This window comes from Aspergillus puulaauensis, chromosome 7 (genome assembly GCF_016861865.1).
Source record: "Aspergillus puulaauensis MK2 DNA, chromosome 7, nearly complete sequence".
NCBI classification, from domain to species: domain Eukaryota; kingdom Fungi; phylum Ascomycota; class Eurotiomycetes; order Eurotiales; family Aspergillaceae; genus Aspergillus; species Aspergillus puulaauensis.
This window is the reverse complement of record NC_054863.1, coordinates 420,187-437,421: the sequence shown is the minus strand read 5'-3', so window position 1 is coordinate 437,421 and position 17,235 is coordinate 420,187. Positions and strand designations below refer to the sequence as shown.

Below are 17,235 nucleotides of genomic sequence, written 5' to 3'. Positions count from 1 at the left end.
TGCCGGTGAAACTAGACTTAATGCTGTGGAGACATACTCATTACTCCGATAGTATTCACTGCTGATCTGCACTGATTATGAACTGCTTATGAATACTATCATTACTATGGAGTCCATATTCCCGCTGGTTATTCACGTGCGACAAGCTTCGAGGTGGAGACGAGAGTTTGTGTGCAGAAGTGGCCAGGAGAACAAAGAGATTGTCCTCACGTTCGGTCACTCGGATGTGTCAGCGCTCCGACTTCAATCCTTTCCTCCTGCCACAGACTGATCTGTCCTCACATCTACAATGACCGAACTGGCCACCTGGATCCGTCTGACTGCATCGATCTGATTAAATCTATTCTCCGCCAGATCCTCGATCCACGGTTCCGATCCCTTGCGCCCGAGATCTTTCCGATCCCCTGGCTGCTCCACCCACGACCATGGTCAGCCCGGCCTGCGAGCGCTCTCCCAGCGGCTCCATCCCTATCGCTTCGCTCATCAACTCCGACATGGACCAGTATTATCCCTCTGGCAGCCGTGACGAGGACCTTTCCGATGCCGATTCCGCGTACGGGGGCGACTCGCTGATCGGGGATGACACCAAGACTCTGTCCACCTACATCACCGACTACCGGTACGAGTTTGGCCGTCGATACCATTCTTATCGCGACGGCGCATACTGGGTAGGTTGTCACTGGCCTGTAGTGTCTCCGTGCTGATTTTGCTAGGGTCCAAACGATGAAGTCGCAAATGCCCAGCAGGACCTCGCCCACCACATGTATTTCCTCACGCTCGACGGTCGGCTGCACTTGGCCCCGATCGAGAACCCCCAGGTACCTCCCTCAACAAATTGGGCAGCTTGGACTCGCACTGACCGAGCAGGATATTCTCGACGTCGGCACAGGAACCGGGATCTGGGCAATGTATGTTCTTCGACCCAATTCAGTCATTGCGTACTCACAATGCAACCAGAGACGCCGCCGACGAGTTCCTCAGCGCCCGCGTCACCGGCGTCGACCTCTCCCCCATCCAACCCGCCTTCGTCCCCCCAAACTGCACCTTCGAAATCGACGACATCACTCTCCCCTGGACCTACCCCGAAAACCAATTCGACTTTATCCACGTCCGCGAGCTCTTCGGCTGCATCCCCGACTGGGACGAGTTCTTCCGCAACTGCCTGCACTGCCTCAAGCCGGGCGGGTATATCGAAGTCGTCGAACACTCCGTCCAACCGGTCGCCGATGACGACACGATGGGCCCAGACCACTTCTATCACGAATGGGGGCAGGTAGTCGTCGAGTCGGGCGAAAGATTCGGAAAGACATTTAGAATCTGGGAGGAGTCCGCATCGCGACTGAAACGAACTGGTTTCGTGGATGTCGTTGAGACGGGTTATAAGTGGCCTATGAATGGGTCGGTATCGTCACCTTGTTTACCCAAGTCTGAAGTGGCTAACCTCCACAGATGGAGCGCCGACCCAAAACTGCACGAGCTGGGCCGCTGGAACCAATTTCGCCTCCACGGCGGTGTGGAGGGCTTCATGCTGCGCCTGCTGACGTCCACACTAGGCTGGTCGTATGAAAGCGCGCAGGTGCACCTCGCGCAGATGCGGGCATCGCTGCGAGATTACCGCACCCACGCCTATCTCCCGGGAACAGTGGTGTATGCTCGGAAACCGGGCCTTCGGTGAAGTCATTGGATTATCGTTCATTGTTCTGAGTTTGTTTGCAGGATACCCTTGTTAGTTTGGAGAATCGCATCGTATATTATGACCATTAAATGGGCTTTAAATGGACTTTCCAGAGGAAATTTAAAAGTTGGAGATTCCTTTCAGCATTTAAACCAAGCCCGTATATTTAAACACAAAGAAATTGCGCCCGCAGACGTGTCATTGTGGGTTCGCCGTTAGCTGTCATGACGCGAAGGGGCGGAATGCAATGCGGAATGCTGGGGCCACCTGCGTCTTACTCTGGCTTACTGGCTTGGCTACCACAGGATCTGCGGCTCACATCACTTGGTTCGACTCGATCTGCAGCTTTGGAAATTGGTACTTTTGCTGGTGTGCTGGTTGGTTGCTGCATTGATGCTTGGCCATTTCTGGGCTGCAGCAGGGAAAGTTCCCTGAAGAGGTGGGTTAAGGCCCAAGACAGATATATAACTGTTTGATACCTTGAACCGGGTATTTCAAAGTTTATAGAGAAATCGATGAATCTAATTATACAATCTACTAAAAACCCTTCCAGTCAACCGCCTGCTCCCATGCATACGCACATCGTAAAATCATCGCCTCATCATACCATCTACCCACAATCTGCATACTAGCCGGTAACTGTATACTCGCATCCTCCGCCGGTACAAACCCAATTGGCATCGCCAGTGCAGGATGGCCCGTAGCATTGAATGAACATGTATTCTCCGTCATCCCTTTCGCGGCGTCGATTTGAGCCAGTGGACTTGCATTTGCTGCCGGGAGAGGCCTTGCAGGGCAAAGGGTCGTCGGCATCACGATCACATCCACGGAGGAGAGAACTTCATCGTATAGATCTTTTAGTTTCCGCATGATGTTTACGGCTTTTGGGTAGACTGCTGGGTAGTGCTGCCAGGCGAATTCGCCGCTAAGAAGACCCTCTTTGCTCATCACGCTCATCTACCATGTTAGAACGTAAGCTGGCGGAGGAATGTTTGACGACTTACTTTGCTGACAGCTTCAGGCTTGTAAGGAAGACCCTTCTTCTCATATAAATCAGTTAGCATGACTTGTCGTCGACCAGTCGCCTGCCCCAACATCCCCATATGATTCCCCATCTTGCTCAGCACGGAATAAACACTCCTCGCCTGCGCATGAAGCGGCACGCTGACCTCGCAGACTCTCGCACCCAGTCCTTCAAAAACACCAACAGCCCGTCTAAACTTCTCCTCAACCCCAGCATCAATCCCACCAGGCAACCCCTCCTTCAAAACCCCAATCCTAACCCCCTGAATCCCCCCCTCCATCAACATCTCATAACACGGAACATCGCCAAAACCCGGAACCCCAGGCCCAGCCCGATCATCAACCCCATCCCACCCCGCCACAACCCCAAGCAACACCGAAACATCCCTACACCCCCTCGCCATAGGCCCCACAACATCCAGACTCGCCTCGTGACTCACAATCCCCGTATACGGGACTAACCCCGCCGTCGGCTTAACCCCATACACCCCCGTCAACGCCGCCGGAATGCGTATACTCCCGCCCTGATCACAGCCAATCCCCAAATCCACATCACCTGATGCAACGAGCGCCGCCGTGCCGGAACTACTCCCGCCGGCGGAATACCCGCGCGCGTACGGGTTATGCACTGGGCCTGTGGCCGCTGTGGAACTTACGGCGCCGCGGGAGAGGTTCTCGCAGACGGCTTTTCCGGTGATGGTCCCGCTGGCGTTGAGGATGCGGGGCACGATTGAGGCGTCGGTTTGGGGGGTCCAGTTTGTTATTGTGGATGTGCCGAGGAGGCAGGGGATGCCTGCGACGCAGATGTTGTCTTTTAGGCAGAGGGTTTTCCCGTTTAAAGATGTGTTGGCTGGGGAGGTGGAAGTAAGAGTGAATCGCCAGGCCCAGGCGTTTAAGGGGTTTGAGGGGGAGTCGGGATTGGGGAGGTGGATGTCTTTCCTGGGGTGGAGTGTGAGGTCTGGTGTTGGTTGGTAGTCTGTTGTAGATGTTAGGGCTGGAACAAGGATGAAGGGATAACTGTGCCTACCGTCCATTGCCGCAACAGTCTCGAGGGTCTTCTTCGTGCGCGCGAGGAGCTCTTCATACTCCGAGACTTCATTTTGTTGGATCTCGAATGAGACCTTTTTGGCTGTGCCGAGCAATTCTTCTCGTGTTGGAGCTGAAGCCATGGCGATGTGGTTGAGTCTGCTCGAGTGAAGCTCATCGTGTGCTGCCTCTCACTGATAAAGATAACCACCACTTCTCCAATCTTCTCCAACCCAGAAGATAATGAATTCTAGCCTCGGCATCCCTCCGTATCCTAATCGGATCCTTCTTGATAAGCCGGAGCCTCCGACGGAGCAACCGACCCCGCACGATACACGATAACGATGCCGGTATACTTGGCCATTTAAGTTGGAGAGAGTCGGACAGTACAAAGAAAATATCTCTGAGTAGCTCAATACTTTTCTAGCCTGCAGGATAAGCATCGCAATGGTCCATATCGAACAGAAATACCAAGTCCCGCGCGACTTCGAGGGCTACGGCGAGGAAGGTTTCGACGCGAAATGGCCAAACGGCGCGCGTATCGCAGTGTCATTTGTGTTGAATTATGAGTATGCCATCCGCCCTCCCCACAAACTAAATACGAGGGTTTGTTTTGCTTTTTTATTGACAGCTACCAGAGAAGGAGGCGAACGCTGCATCCTCGACGGCGACGACATATCCGAGCCCTATCTCTGGGAAAAGGGCGCCTCGGGCGGCCACCGTTCAAACGCACGATATATCAACGCGGAGCACGACTTTGAGTACGGGAGCCGTGTTGCCTCGTGGCGACTTGTCCGTCTATTTAAGGAATTCGGGTGGAATTTCACGACGTATGCCGTGGCCGTGGCGTTGAAGAAGAATCCTACCTTTGCGAAAGCGCTTGTTCGTGATGGGCATGAGATTGCGAGTCATGGGTTGCGCTGGAGGGATACGTGGGATTATACCCTCGAGGAAGATAAAGAGTATATCAAGCAGAGTTTGTTGCTGTTGAAGGAGGTTAGTGGGGAGATGCCGGTGGGCGCGTACTTTGGGCGAGGGACGCCGCAGACGCATCATCTTTTCCCGGAGGTGTGGAGGGAGTTGGGTGCTGAGTTTCTTTGGAGCTCGGAGTGTTATAATGATGATGTGCCGTATTGGTTGGATTTGCCGTGGGAGGAGAGTCTGCCGGAGGAGAAGAGGGAGGGGATGCTTTTGATTCCGTATAATGTGAGTTGTCCTGATATTCTTTTGTTGATGCTTAGTGAGGGACTGACGAGTACAGTACGACTGCAACGACGGCAAATTCCACATGTCGCCTGGCTTTGGATCCAGCGTGGGCGAGACTTACGAGAACTATCTCAAGAATACGTTCGACATGCTCTACCGCGAGGGCGGCAAGATGATGAACATCCCACTGCATACGCGTATTATAGGAAAGCCTGGACGATGCGAGGCCCTGCGCAAGTTCATGAAATACGTTGCGGATAAACCAGATGTCTGGGTAACGACCAGGAGGGATATCGCAGAGCATTTCCGGTCTACGTTCCCTTACCAGGCGGATAGGAAGTGGGTAGAGGAGGGGAGGAAGTGAACCATAATATTAAGTAGTAGATATTCATGACTGAGCTTTTTGACTATGGAAGCTGCCATTGATCCCAAGTACTTCCAAGGTTCCCATAGTCCATACACGGCGTTTGTCCAGAAGGCATCCTAAGGTCCGTCCAGTTTACAAGTTCATTGACAACAGCCATGGTATCGAATTCCATCCAGCGGTCTTGAAGTACCTGTAGCGGCGGGGGCATCGGCATTGGATCTCCAGGGGGACATTCGTTCATAGCGGGAAAGTGTCCGGTGCCACCTGCAGGGGTATTGGGAATTTGGGCATTTTGCGGTGGAAAGGTAGTATCCTGCATGGATAGAGAATCACCATCAGTACTGCACTGCGCCTCCAATCTCTCCATAGTCACGGTGACAAGTGCCTCAAATGCATCCCGGTACCTGCGTACCCAAGGAGTCCGTTCGCCCATAACGAATAGCACACTCGAGCAAGCCCGAAGATGATTACTCAGTCGGATGCTCCAGACATCACTAGTATGGATCCATAAACAGTAAAGCAGCATGACGCCAGAAACAAACACAGTCTGGACAGCTATAAAGCTATGCCCGTAATCCGAGTTCTGATGGAGTTTCTTGTGGAGCTGGCAGATCTGCCCTGCCGACTCGAGACAGGCCCTGTAATACGGGTCTGAACTGGGCATGATTGAAAGGAAGGGCTGGATAAGGAGTCTGATGGCGCGGTGATAGTGTAGGAGTAAGTAATCCAGACGGTTGGGAGCATTACTCCCTGACGATTCTGGGCCTGGATTTGGATTCGGACTCATAGACGATATGATACTCTCCTTCCAGTGTTGCAGTTGCTGGTAATGCCACGTCGTCTTTGGGAGGAGCTGCTCCAGGGTCCGGTCATTCCGGTAGATGGAATGATGAATGCGGGATTCGATTCTCCGGAGCTGGAAGATGGATATGGCTTGCTGCAATCTGTCGTCCTCCTGCGCTGTATCTCCTGTCATAACCGGCATCTCAACGTCAATCAACCGATCGGGCAGACTGACGGGGTACCCGAGTGCAATAGAAACATTCCGCTCTAGGGAGTAGACTGTCCAAAACAGCTTACGACGTCTTTGAATAACGGACGTAGGAAGATCAGCCTCCCGACGAGCTAGGTACATGCCTAGATGGATGCAGGTCCGCATGGCAAACCCAATTAGATACCAGAGTTCCTGGCTGATGAAGCTCCGAAGATGGAAGAGAGCTAGGAGAACCATTGCCTCTATATTCTCAAGAGACCGGGTATTTCGTGCAGTTGGGATATGCTGCATGGCTGCTGCATAGAAGGCCTGTTTATTATTAGAGAGTTCGATTACTACAGGAGTGACTGACCTCTGGCATAGGTGACGATGTGTGCTTCTCCGTTAGATCCAGTAGTCCTGCGCCTATAGCGTACACGAGGTATAGTTTGAATAGCCCGAATTGCTGGGTAGTCGACTGCGACAGGCCCTCTCGATCTCGGTGAAGTTCCCTTAGTTCATTTAGGTCTAGGAATGGATACCTCCAGTCTAATCTCTCGGAATACGCTTCGATGAGCTTGGCACCTAGTTGCTCTGAGGGTGGACTGGTACCAACGGCGTTATTCGCCAGTGACCTGATGAATGGATAGTCCCTTGGGCTGGTTGAAGGGGTTGAAGCGTGTGCAGCGTCATGGGGGTGGGCATCTCCCGTTGAATTAGGAGAACTACCCAAGTTGAGGGCGAGCTGGACACTGAACTGCAACGATTCAGATACTGATGATCTCTCGGGTAAGTCACTGCAGAGCGAGTTGACTACATCGCCCATTCCGATACGTCCCTGCAGAGGAAACCGGGGGCTATCATGCTGTGGCTGTTCAGGCTGCAATTGTGAGTCCTGGTGTCGTAAGAGTTGAAGCTCTAGTTCGGCGATCTTGGTTTCGAGGCTTTGGATGTATCTTCAGTCCATTAGCTATTCTTCCGATACTATAGATAAATGACTGCGACGTACTTTGCAACAACTAGATCTTCCCCTCGCACATTTTGCAAGTCGCATATCGCCCCGGACTTTGTACAGCTGAAGCAGACGGGGAGTCGGCCGTCACACTACACAGCAGGGTATTATCAGTAGTAGAATTGCGACTGGTGTAGAGTGGAGGACTTGCATACCTTCTGCTTCCTAGTCTTGCATCTGGAGCATGCAGTGCGTCCCATGCCGCGCTGGCGGGTCTGTCGAGGTGGAACTACCCCGGACATGTCCATGGCCAGCGGAGATGCATGAACATCCATGGTGATGAAGAGGAGGCGGAGGGTCCGGCGGAGGATGCGATATCTTATCAGGAGCAGCACTACCGTGCTTAATCATCTGGCGCCCGGACCCACCTGGCGCCCGATTTCTCTTATACACCGACATTTTCCTGTAGACTTCAGCACCTCATAACTCATTCAATATGACTTCAATGGATGCGGCGCTGGCATATTTAGATTCTCTGGATCCTAGCGAATCGATTAACTATACTAAAGTTGCAAATAAGTATGGTTTAAACCGATCAACGCTTTCTAGGCATCATCGCGGGGTTCAACGCTCGAAAGAAGAGCAGTATGCCAACCAACGATTTCTCAACAACCAACAGACAAAAGACCTTTTAAATTATATTAATAGATTGACGAGATCCGGCCTATTTCCATCCCACCAGATGATTGCTAATTTTGCGGAGGAAATTGCTGGAAAACCGCCTGGAAAGAACTGGGTTTCGCGCTTTGTAAAGCGACATGAGGACGAGCTTGTCAACCGCTATACAACTGCCATGGATGCCTCACGCAAGCGGGCTGATTCTGCATTATATTACTCTTTATACTTTGATGCGCTTGAGCGGAAAATACGGGAATATGATATTCAGCAAGAGGATATTTACAATATGGACGAAAAAGGGTTTCTTATAGGAATTCTTCCTAAAGGCAAGAGAGTCTTTTCTAGGCGCACCTACGAGCGTGAGGGTATTCGACAGCGGGTTCAGGATGGTAATAGAGAGTGGATCACAACAATTGCCTGTATCTGTGCAGATAAGACCTCTCTTTCTCCTGGTCTTATATATCAAACGGTATCTGGAAAGCTTCAAGATAGCTGGCTGCAGGGCTTTGAAGAGAACTCACACCAGTGTTTTTTTGCATCCTCGCCATCTGGATGGACCAACAATGATCTAGGATACGCCTGGCTTCGAGATGTATTTGATCGCGAGACCAAGGAGAAAGCTAGAAGGCGTTGGCGGCTTCTAATCCTTGATGGCCATGGATCTCATGTCACAATGAAGTTTTTAGACTTCTGTGATAGTAATAAGATCCTTACTATTACCTTTCCGCCTCATTCCACGCATTCCCTGCAGCCATTAGATGTTGGGATCTTTGCTCCTCTCTCCAAGGCGTATGGGGATCGATTAGAACGATTTTTGCATAACTCTCAAGGCATCAGTACAATTAGCAAGCGAGACTTCTTTCCTCTCTTTTGGGAGAGCTGGGAAACGGCTTTGACAGCAAAAAATATTGAGAGTTCATGGAGATCTGTTGGATTATGGCCATGGAATCCGGAGAAGGTTCTAGCAAGGTTTACCAAGCTACCAGAGGAAAGACCATCATCTAGTGAATCGTCAAAGTCAGTACTGCAAGCAGAGGACTGGCGGAGGATAGAAAGACTTTTAAAACAAGTTGTTTCTGATGTTTATGACCAAAACACTAAGAAACTAAGCTCTACGATGTACCACCTCTCTACAGAGAATATTATACTGAAACTCCGCTGCCAGGGCCTTGAGGAAGCGTTGGTGAATGAGAAAAGGAAACGCCAGCGTGGTAAACCGCTTATATTCCAACTTCAGGATGCAGAAAGTGGTAATGCAGTGCTCTATTCTCCAAAGAAGATCCAGCAAGCACGGGATCTCCAGAAGGAGAAGGACCAGGCAATTAAGGATGCTAAAGCTTCAAGAGAAGAGGCTAAACTTCGCCGCCAGCAAGAAAAGGAGGAGAAGCGACTAATTATTGAGGAAAGAAAGAGGATTCAGGCGTCTAATAAGCAACTCCGCGTGCAGCAAGCTGAGGAGAAGAAACGTCAAAAAGAGGCTGCAAAGGAGGAGGCGCGGATAGCTAAGGAAGTGGATAGTCAGCTTCAAAATGATATCAGAACTGCTAGAAAGGGTAAAAAGAAGCAATCTACACCTTCAACGCCTCAAAATAAGCACGATATTGTTGTCCAGGAAGCTGAGGTTGTTGAAGAGTCCTCTACAACGATAAATCGTCGAGGGCGCCAGATTCGCCTCCCCCACCGGTTTCGTGACGATTAAAAGTGTATATAGGGTTTTCAGCGCGTCAAATTTGCCACACTAAAAGATCTTTAAGAAATATAGAATGTATTGGGTTCAAAAGCTTCATTTTTAGTAGTGTTGTTGTGTATAGAAATCGGGCGCCAGGTGGGTCCGGGCGCCAGATGATTAAGCACGGTAGTCATTGCACTAGACGAGCTATCTATCGCTGTCTCCAGATCTGCACAATTGCCGAAGAGCCGAGGACTGAAGATACTCCAACTCTATGGGCAGATATTGACTGGATCGCCTGAGTTACGGGGTATTACTAGTATTCTATTACGCATAGTGACCTGTTCAAGCAAAGCAGATATCTTAGACCAGGCAACTAACTAAACGATTTCTTTCTTTGTACGTCCAATCTCTCCCTGGCCCTCACCATCAAGCTTCACACCCATGACAACTCCAGTGCCCAGTCTGATCGTATCGCGTGTTTCACCAGCAAAGAAACCTTCGGAATCAGCCATATACTCCCAAGTGGCTGGCGTGCCCTCCTTGTTGATCGGGTACACAGGCACAGGAAACAGCAGACACCCAGTAAAATAAACCACCGAACCCACAACAAAACTAAGCAGAAACCCAATCTTGTACATATTCTTACTCGCCTGCCCCGTCAACCGCGGATCCAACTCCCCCGCAACCCCATGGATTACAAACGCAGTACCCGCCACCCACGCCGCAATCGCCCGCAGATTCCAGCCCCTCCAGTAGACATAGGGGGTCCCTGGTTCCCGGCTGTACAGCGATGGCATGTGTAGATTCCCGCGGCGGATGAGCCAGTAGTCCACCACCATGATACCGCAGATGGGCATGAGAAAGACCGTATAAGATGATAAGAAGGTTAGGAAACTTGACGCATTGGCGATGATCTTCCATGGGAAGAAAAGTGGACCGAGAAGACCGCAGATGATCTGCCCGCGCACGATGTTTATATACCGCGGTAGGAGCCCGCTCATGTCGGCGCCTGCTGGGAGCGAATTTGTGCCTGCGTTGGTGGCCAGGATGGCAAGGACCATGCCCTGCATTTGGTTAGTAGCGAAAACATGGATTCGGGTAATGAGGGTGACTCACGAAGCATGCGAAGAAGATACCAGCACGAGCACCGGGGCCCCAGTATTTCGTTAAAATCGCATCGTAGAGATCCCACACATTCCAGTAGGAAGTACCCAGAAACCCCTGCGCCGCACTGGTTGTGCCGGCGCTGAGGAACATGATCAGGATTTTGCTGATGAAGATTCCCAGTGTTTGGGACCAGGTCGCTTGAGATGGTTTCTGCGCATACCGCGCGATATCGGGCTGGTTGATCAGTATCGGGCACAGCGCAGCGCAAATGGAGTTGATAGCAGAGATCATGGGCCAGACGAGCTGTGATCCGGAAAGAATGACCTGTCCATCGAAATGGAAACTGCCCAGGGAGCCGTTGTTTTGGTGGATGGCCCAGCCTAGTACCACGAACAGGGCGGTTGTGCAGTAGAACGCCTTGATGACGAAGATATGGCGCAGGACAATTGGGTGCACGAACATGAGGGCCATTTGGAAAAACCAGTAGATGAAGAATGCTAGCAGATTTGCACTGGTGATTCCAGCGTCAGCTGGAAGATGGTTTGGGATGTTATCCCATGCTGTGCCGAAGATACATCGAAGGACAATGGCCATGAGCATTCCGCCGTAGTACAGGTTTGTCGAGAAGAAGATCGTTGCTACAGCGCCCCGGATGAAGATAAAGAATTTGGCACCCCGCGGCCCTCCAGATGAACGTGCGATAACGGGAAATCCGATATGGTATCGAGTTGCACCGCGGGAGTTGAGGAATACGACGATGGATAGAAATAAGGAGGCGATTGCTGAAGCAATGAGCGTATGCCACCATCGCTAAATCCCATTAGCACCCAGCACCCCACCAGGTAAATATGTGAAGACACCTACCAGGCCAATGGTGGCCAGAGACGCACCAAGATTGTAGCTTGTAGGCGAAAAGGACGTCGTTAGGTAGTATGTAAAAAAGTGTACCCATCGCCACGACCGTCGTTCTGTTGTATATCAGTAGACTGTTTAGACTTGCACAGGAGACTTACCTGGCTCTGTTGGGAGCAGGTCCTCGTTGTAATCCGCCTTGTTCTCCCCATCCACTTCCTTCATCTCGAGTCTCTTCGCCAAAACCCTCGGAGAGGAGAGCGTCTCCCTGACCCGTCTAAGCCAGGTCATTGTATGTAGAGCTTCTATAGTCAACACGAGTGGAAATCTCAAACACGATTTCCAGGAGTTGGGCCAGTTGAAAAACAATCGAATATATAAATCAATCTGCTATCAGTTCTGTCTGGATTCCGCAGCGCACCGTAAGTTCAGAGATTAGAACTGGCTTGCATTGAACTATCTTACTGGAGTATGTGCTTTCTCCAGAACCAACGAGCCAAACACGATAAGAGAACAGTAATACAGACATCTCCATCGGTCCACCCAGAAACTGGATGATCCTTCTTTGTCAAGGGGTAGATAAGGGTGGAGCTGATATGCCTTCTCCAAATTCCTTAGGGGCTTGGTACCGGAGCCTCCGACGACAAGGATAAAATGAAATGCGGGGGGTCGAAAGTCTATTTTCCCAGATGGACTGTACGGACCCTCCGATGAGTAGTATGGCGGTACGGTGCGTCAAGGATGCTGGAGATGGACCATATAGAGGTTTAGCTGGCATGGAATCGTTATTAAATACGGCAAACGACAGGCTCTGCTCAGACCACCCAATATCCAACAAATATACACTGACATTGCCGCCGAAGCTTTATTCCAGATCTACATTAAATCGCAACCCCCTATCATTCCATTGACGTCAAAATGTCCATCGGAACCGGCCCCAAAGCCTGGAAAACATCAGACGTCCAGCGCGACAACTCATGGATCCTGCGTCTCACACCAGAAGAAGTCTCAGGCTTCCGGCAGGCCCTCGCCTACGCAAAGACACACCCCAAGGACCTCCTCGACATGACACAAGCCGACTACCCACTGCCAGAAGGTTCCAAAAACGCACTCTCGCGCGCAATCGCAACCACCCTAGACCGCTGGGGCATGTGCCTGGTGAAAGGCTTCCCCGTAGACGAGTGGACAGAGGCTGACATGCGCGTTGCATACTGGGGGATGGGGCTGTACATGGGCGTCGGACGCACCCAGAACCGCGCCAGCGAGGTGATCAACGACGTGCGCGACGCGGGGGGCAGTTACAAGGTCAAGGGCGGGCGTGGATACAACACAAACGCGGGGTTGGATTTCCACCAGGACTCAGCGGATGTGGTTGCGCTGTTGTGTCGACGCACTGCGAGGTCCGGGGGCACGTCAAAGGTCACGAGTAGCATTGCGCTTCGTGAGCGTGTGGCGGAGCTCCGGCCGGATCTGATCCCTGTTCTGGAGTCGGATGCCTGGTTCCATAGTTATCAGAATGCGCAGGATCCGGCGCAGCCGCCTTACTATCGGTGTCCGCTTATGGGGAGGTGTGGGGGGTGTTTCTGTGCGAGGACGAACCGCAAGAATATTGTTGCTGCGCAGCGGGATTTTCCTGAGGGTGAGGTTCCGCGACTTACGGCGATGCAGGTGGAGGCTCTGGATTTGATGGATAGTATCATGCCGAGTGATGAGTATTGCTACTCTATGGAGTTGGAGAGGGGTGATATGCAGTTGTTGAATAGCTTTGTGACGTTGCATTCGCGCACGCCGTTCGAGGATTACGACGTCCCTGATGAGAAGCGTCATCTCATGCGCCTGTGGCTCTCTATCCCCAGCTCGCAGCCCTTGCCGGCTGAGTGGGCTGAGTATTGGGGTGATGTTAGGGCTGGGGCGGTTCGTGGTGGTGTTCGGGGAAGTGCCATAACAGAGGCTTTCCTGAGATACGAGAGACGGCAGGCTGAGACCATGGGCATGTCACTGAAGACATTCAACATGTGATATGGTCATTCTCAATTTAAACGAAGCTGCTGTCAGTTCCGGGATGGACTATATGTAGCATTGTATTTACTACAGTATCAACGCTTTTCCCTGCTCCGATATGCTTCTCACGGCTTAGCCACAATCATAATAATGTAACAGCGAGCCCCTCAGCTGCGTTTCACAGTCAAGTCTGTGCGAAATGGTCATCGCCAGTGACTGCGACGATACTCATCTCACTGCATCCAGTCTGTTCAGCCGCAACCAAGAAATCTTTGGCAGTAAGCTCCAGCCCTCGCTCACTCAAGAGATCCTCCCCTTGACCGAGTACCCCCCGGAATAAAGGCCCATTCATCCCTCCGTTCAACTCCCAGACTTCCCGATCCTTCTGCACAAAGGCCAAGAAATGGTGATGATTATCATCCCGAGGTGAGGGGGCCCTTGAAGACCCACGCGATGCCGCATCCATATGCGCCTCTTCCAGGAAACCGGAGTCATACAGTAACTGCGCTCTCTCCTCGGGTGCAAGAGGAATAGCCTGTTGCCGGAGTGCGGATAGTTCGGTGTTGGGAAGTACATATCGACCGCCATGCAGGCTGAAGACAATGTGGAGGAGAGCCATCAGCCCGCAAGCGTGGCCGATGGTCTGCTTCATCCATACGACTGGCTCAGTGGGGCCGGAGCCTTTATACTCTGGTATAGTTAGCTCGACTTGAGAGCGCGCGGCTTCATATATAGGGTTCTGCGCGAGGACAATAAGGGCGTGACAGGGTTGGAAATGGCACTCTTGGAGGAATTCTGGGGCGGTTGAGATGATGTCATGGAAGTTGAGACCTGGTGAGATGTGCAGATTCTCACAGAGGAGTTTGAGGATTTCAGGATTGTTCTCTGAGATACTTGTTAGTAGTGCTCTTGACATGGGGGGTATATTTGTACCGAGTGGGATGAAGGTCTTGACCCCATCAACGATTTCTGCCTGCGGTACAGGCATTTCGAAGAGATTTAATTTGATGAACTGCAGCTGCTGTGGAATCCAGATCAATCAAGAAGTTGGTGGTGTTGTCTTGCTTATGGGCGGGGTAGCTATACCAGCTTTATGCTATACGGTACTTAGTCAGCTAGATAGTGTACATAACAGTGCCCATGGTTGCTGAGGTATTTAGAGATATAAGGATGGCTTTGTGTAGTACAGAGGCTCATGCTGAGGTCATGTGCATGTGTTTCACCAACTCAGGCCGGCTGTGACAGGAGAGATGTCCAGGATTATAGCGAAAAACTGATAGTCCATGTCCCTGGTGAATTAGGGTAGATATCTAGCCAATGGTAAACACTTTGGTCCGTAATCGTTAATTCCATTGTAAGAACGCAATAGTTATAGTTAAAGAATAGAAGAGGTCCGTTTTAGTTTTCTCAGTGCTCCGCCTTGTGCCATCATACCAATTGGAAGGTGCCCAAGTCAACACCCGTGGTCGTGTCTGACCCGACGTAAACGTGGTATTACCGCTTTGGGAAGCAGGGGGATGCCGGGGTCCAACATCGTCAATGGGGCTGATTATATGACTAGATAGGTCCAATTGGCCTTGTATATGTGTGGGCCGACCTTTCAATAACCATTATATGGGAAAATATAATCCTCAGATATTCGCATTTCCAATAGTGCAGTAAACCAGCCGTAATGATCAATGGCGCAAGATTGGAGAAATGTTGCTAATTATGACTTTTCGTCACTACACGTGTCGGTCAGTACAAAGGTAGGGGACATGAACTCTCCGAAATCACAGTGCAGTCCTTCTTCAATACTTCTCTGGCTACCATGGCTTTGCTGCTTTTAGGCGGGATTGTTCTCACAGCGTTTATAGTTAGGGTGTGTCCAAATTCTTCTGACCAAGACAACCGTCTAACCATTGAACAGGTAATTTATGCGCATTTTTTCTCCCCACTGTCCCATATTCCCAGTGCGAGTATTCTTGCACCGGTTTCCCGCTTACTATGGGAGTTTCCTACGGAATATCGCGGGCAGATAACACTGGCCCTGCCAGAGCTGCACCGAAAGCTTGGTATGTCCGCCGCAGGCAAATCCTGGTTACCTGACTAACCCTGTCAAGGCCCTTTAGTCCGTATCGGACCCAGTGAGGTATCGTTCTATGGGATAGATATCTACAACAAAGTCCATAAGCCGGCAAGCGCTTTCGTTAAGGATCCCCGAGTATATGGCCAGTTTGTGCAGGATGGCCACCCGGCTTTATTTTCGATTACGTGGGTTACTTGCTCCTTAGATTTGGTTTAAGAGGTTAACAATACTGGCCTAATAGTGACAATAAAGAGCACGCGCTTCGTCGTCGGCATATGGGCTTGCTTTTCAATAGGAGCAGGGTACCCGCTCTAACACCGATGATGTTAGAGGAGATCTCTCATTTCAACGCGCTATGCCAGTCATTGAGGGCCAAGGGTGTCCCAATCGACTTGGTGCCCACCTGTCGCGCTTTGGAGGCTGATATCATCTGTGAGTAATCGCTTAACCACCTCCCAGGTCATGATCTAATTATGGACCAGCGAGGTTTGCCTTTGGGAACGCCATTGGTGCCATAGACTCTTTGGCGGTTACTGGCGAGGAGCTCCAGATCGTCAAACAGAACGATCTGCAATCCTCCAAAATGCCACTGTACACCAACTTTCCTTCTCTAGTCAAGGTTACTGTTCTGATGTCAACTGTGCTATTCAAGCTGACTGGCCGGGGGCTCGTTCCTCTTGAGAGCCAGAACCGATTCGACTGTGTAATTCACTTCTAAAACCCCTTAAGTACTCTCTTTCTAACAAACATCAACAGTGGGCAAATGATCAACTAAAAGCTACTCTTGACACTGAGAATGCTTCCAGCATGTCGTTCTTAAAGGTTATGGCGGGCATCAGAATCCCGGAACAATGCGCCTTATCTGAGGCCAAGGAGATGCTAGGACCGGGAACTGACACCACCTCTTCTACACTGGCCCATATTTTGTGGGCACTTTCGTTGAACCAGTCATTTAAGAACAGCCTTGTTGCAGACCTGGAATCTGCGCAATGGCCGACGGATATGTCTGCCCTCGAATCAATTCCCAGCCTAGTCGCCTGCGTTAAGGAGGGCGTTCGATGGACAGGTTCTGCCGCGGCGATGCTACCGAGAATTGTACCCAAAGGCGGAGCTGTGCTTGGAGGTATTCAAGTGCCTCAAGGTGTACGGATGACTGTTTCATATCGAAGACGTTGCTTATACTGACTTGGTTGCTCCAGACTATGATCTCCAGCTCACCGATTTGGTATCTCCGGGATGAAACCGCATTCCCTGATCCTGAACGTTACCGGCCAGGAAGATGGCTAGACCGCGATGACAATGATCAGTTGTCTGTACTGCGGAATGAGTACTATGTTCCGTTTTCGAAGGGTGCGAGCTCTTGCGTTGGTATCCAGTACGTACATCTTTTTCTATCGCTGCATCCACCGGCTAATATTGGTAATCATCAGCTTCGCGTATCTAGAGCTTTATCTATCTGTCTCTCAAATACTCAGGAGATATCACATCCAACCCGCGGATCCCACCATGGTGAGTGTCGATTGCGAAGCTATTCTACCATCGCGTCGAGAATGGGTCAGTGCGGTGCCTACTAGCCCTTTACATGTGTATCTCTCAGAGAGGAATCTAGACAAGTAAAAGAATATTTAATACTAT

At 51.0% G+C, this 17,235-nt stretch overlaps 8 protein-coding genes across 8 annotated transcripts; 4 read left to right on the top strand and 4 right to left on the bottom strand.

Annotated features, from left to right (window-relative positions):
- Nucleotides 1–425: 425 nt before the first annotated feature.
- On the top strand, nucleotides 426–1,675 carry APUU_70185A (class I SAM-dependent methyltransferase; the record flags this gene model as incomplete). The annotated part of the gene is made up of 5 exons (XM_041695030.1): nucleotides 426–668; nucleotides 714–818; nucleotides 868–908; nucleotides 958–1,398; nucleotides 1,450–1,675. 5 exons carry the CDS (start codon nucleotides 426–428, stop codon nucleotides 1,673–1,675), a joined length of 1,056 nt encoding a protein of 351 aa, XP_041560801.1.
- Nucleotides 1,676–2,212: 537 nt separating this feature from the next.
- Nucleotides 2,213–3,867, bottom strand: APUU_70184S (putative amidase; the record flags this gene model as incomplete). Its single annotated transcript, XM_041695029.1, has 3 exons — nucleotides 2,213–2,632; nucleotides 2,680–3,674; nucleotides 3,726–3,867. The coding sequence occupies 3 exons, from the start codon at nucleotides 3,865–3,867 to the stop codon at nucleotides 2,213–2,215; spliced, it is 1,557 nt and encodes a 518-aa protein (XP_041560800.1).
- Nucleotides 3,868–4,171: 304 nt separating this feature from the next.
- APUU_70183A (uncharacterized protein) lies at nucleotides 4,172–5,294 on the top strand (the record flags this gene model as incomplete). The annotated part of the gene is made up of 3 exons (XM_041695028.1): nucleotides 4,172–4,293; nucleotides 4,363–4,930; nucleotides 4,986–5,294. The coding sequence occupies 3 exons, from the start codon at nucleotides 4,172–4,174 to the stop codon at nucleotides 5,292–5,294; spliced, it is 999 nt and encodes a 332-aa protein (XP_041560799.1).
- A 43-nt stretch (nucleotides 5,295–5,337) lies between these two features.
- APUU_70182S (Zn(II)2Cys6 transcription factor) lies at nucleotides 5,338–7,530 on the bottom strand (the record flags this gene model as incomplete). The annotated part of the gene is made up of 4 exons (XM_041695027.1): nucleotides 5,338–6,600; nucleotides 6,644–7,226; nucleotides 7,280–7,374; nucleotides 7,438–7,530. The coding sequence occupies 4 exons, from the start codon at nucleotides 7,528–7,530 to the stop codon at nucleotides 5,338–5,340; spliced, it is 2,034 nt and encodes a 677-aa protein (XP_041560798.1).
- Nucleotides 7,531–9,949: 2,419 nt separating this feature from the next.
- Nucleotides 9,950–11,822, bottom strand: APUU_70181S (nucleobase cation symporter-1 family protein; the record flags this gene model as incomplete). The annotated part of the gene is made up of 4 exons (XM_041695026.1): nucleotides 9,950–10,636; nucleotides 10,689–11,489; nucleotides 11,544–11,647; nucleotides 11,693–11,822. The coding sequence occupies 4 exons, from the start codon at nucleotides 11,820–11,822 to the stop codon at nucleotides 9,950–9,952; spliced, it is 1,722 nt and encodes a 573-aa protein (XP_041560797.1).
- A 627-nt stretch (nucleotides 11,823–12,449) lies between these two features.
- On the top strand, nucleotides 12,450–13,550 carry APUU_70180A (TauD/TfdA family dioxygenase; the record flags this gene model as incomplete). Its single annotated transcript, XM_041695025.1, has 1 exon — nucleotides 12,450–13,550. One exon carries the CDS (start codon nucleotides 12,450–12,452, stop codon nucleotides 13,548–13,550), a length of 1,101 nt encoding a protein of 366 aa, XP_041560796.1.
- A 166-nt stretch (nucleotides 13,551–13,716) lies between these two features.
- Nucleotides 13,717–14,520, bottom strand: APUU_70179S (uncharacterized protein; the record flags this gene model as incomplete). Its single annotated transcript, XM_041695023.1, has 2 exons — nucleotides 13,717–14,417; nucleotides 14,466–14,520. 2 exons carry the CDS (start codon nucleotides 14,518–14,520, stop codon nucleotides 13,717–13,719), a joined length of 756 nt encoding a protein of 251 aa, XP_041560795.1.
- Nucleotides 14,521–15,342: 822 nt separating this feature from the next.
- APUU_70178A (cytochrome P450) lies at nucleotides 15,343–17,217 on the top strand (the record flags this gene model as incomplete). The annotated part of the gene is made up of 8 exons (XM_041695022.1): nucleotides 15,343–15,393; nucleotides 15,442–15,586; nucleotides 15,635–15,785; nucleotides 15,842–16,032; nucleotides 16,083–16,303; nucleotides 16,357–16,743; nucleotides 16,800–16,975; nucleotides 17,031–17,217. The coding sequence occupies 8 exons, from the start codon at nucleotides 15,343–15,345 to the stop codon at nucleotides 17,215–17,217; spliced, it is 1,509 nt and encodes a 502-aa protein (XP_041560794.1).
- Nucleotides 17,218–17,235: the final 18 nt, after the last annotated feature.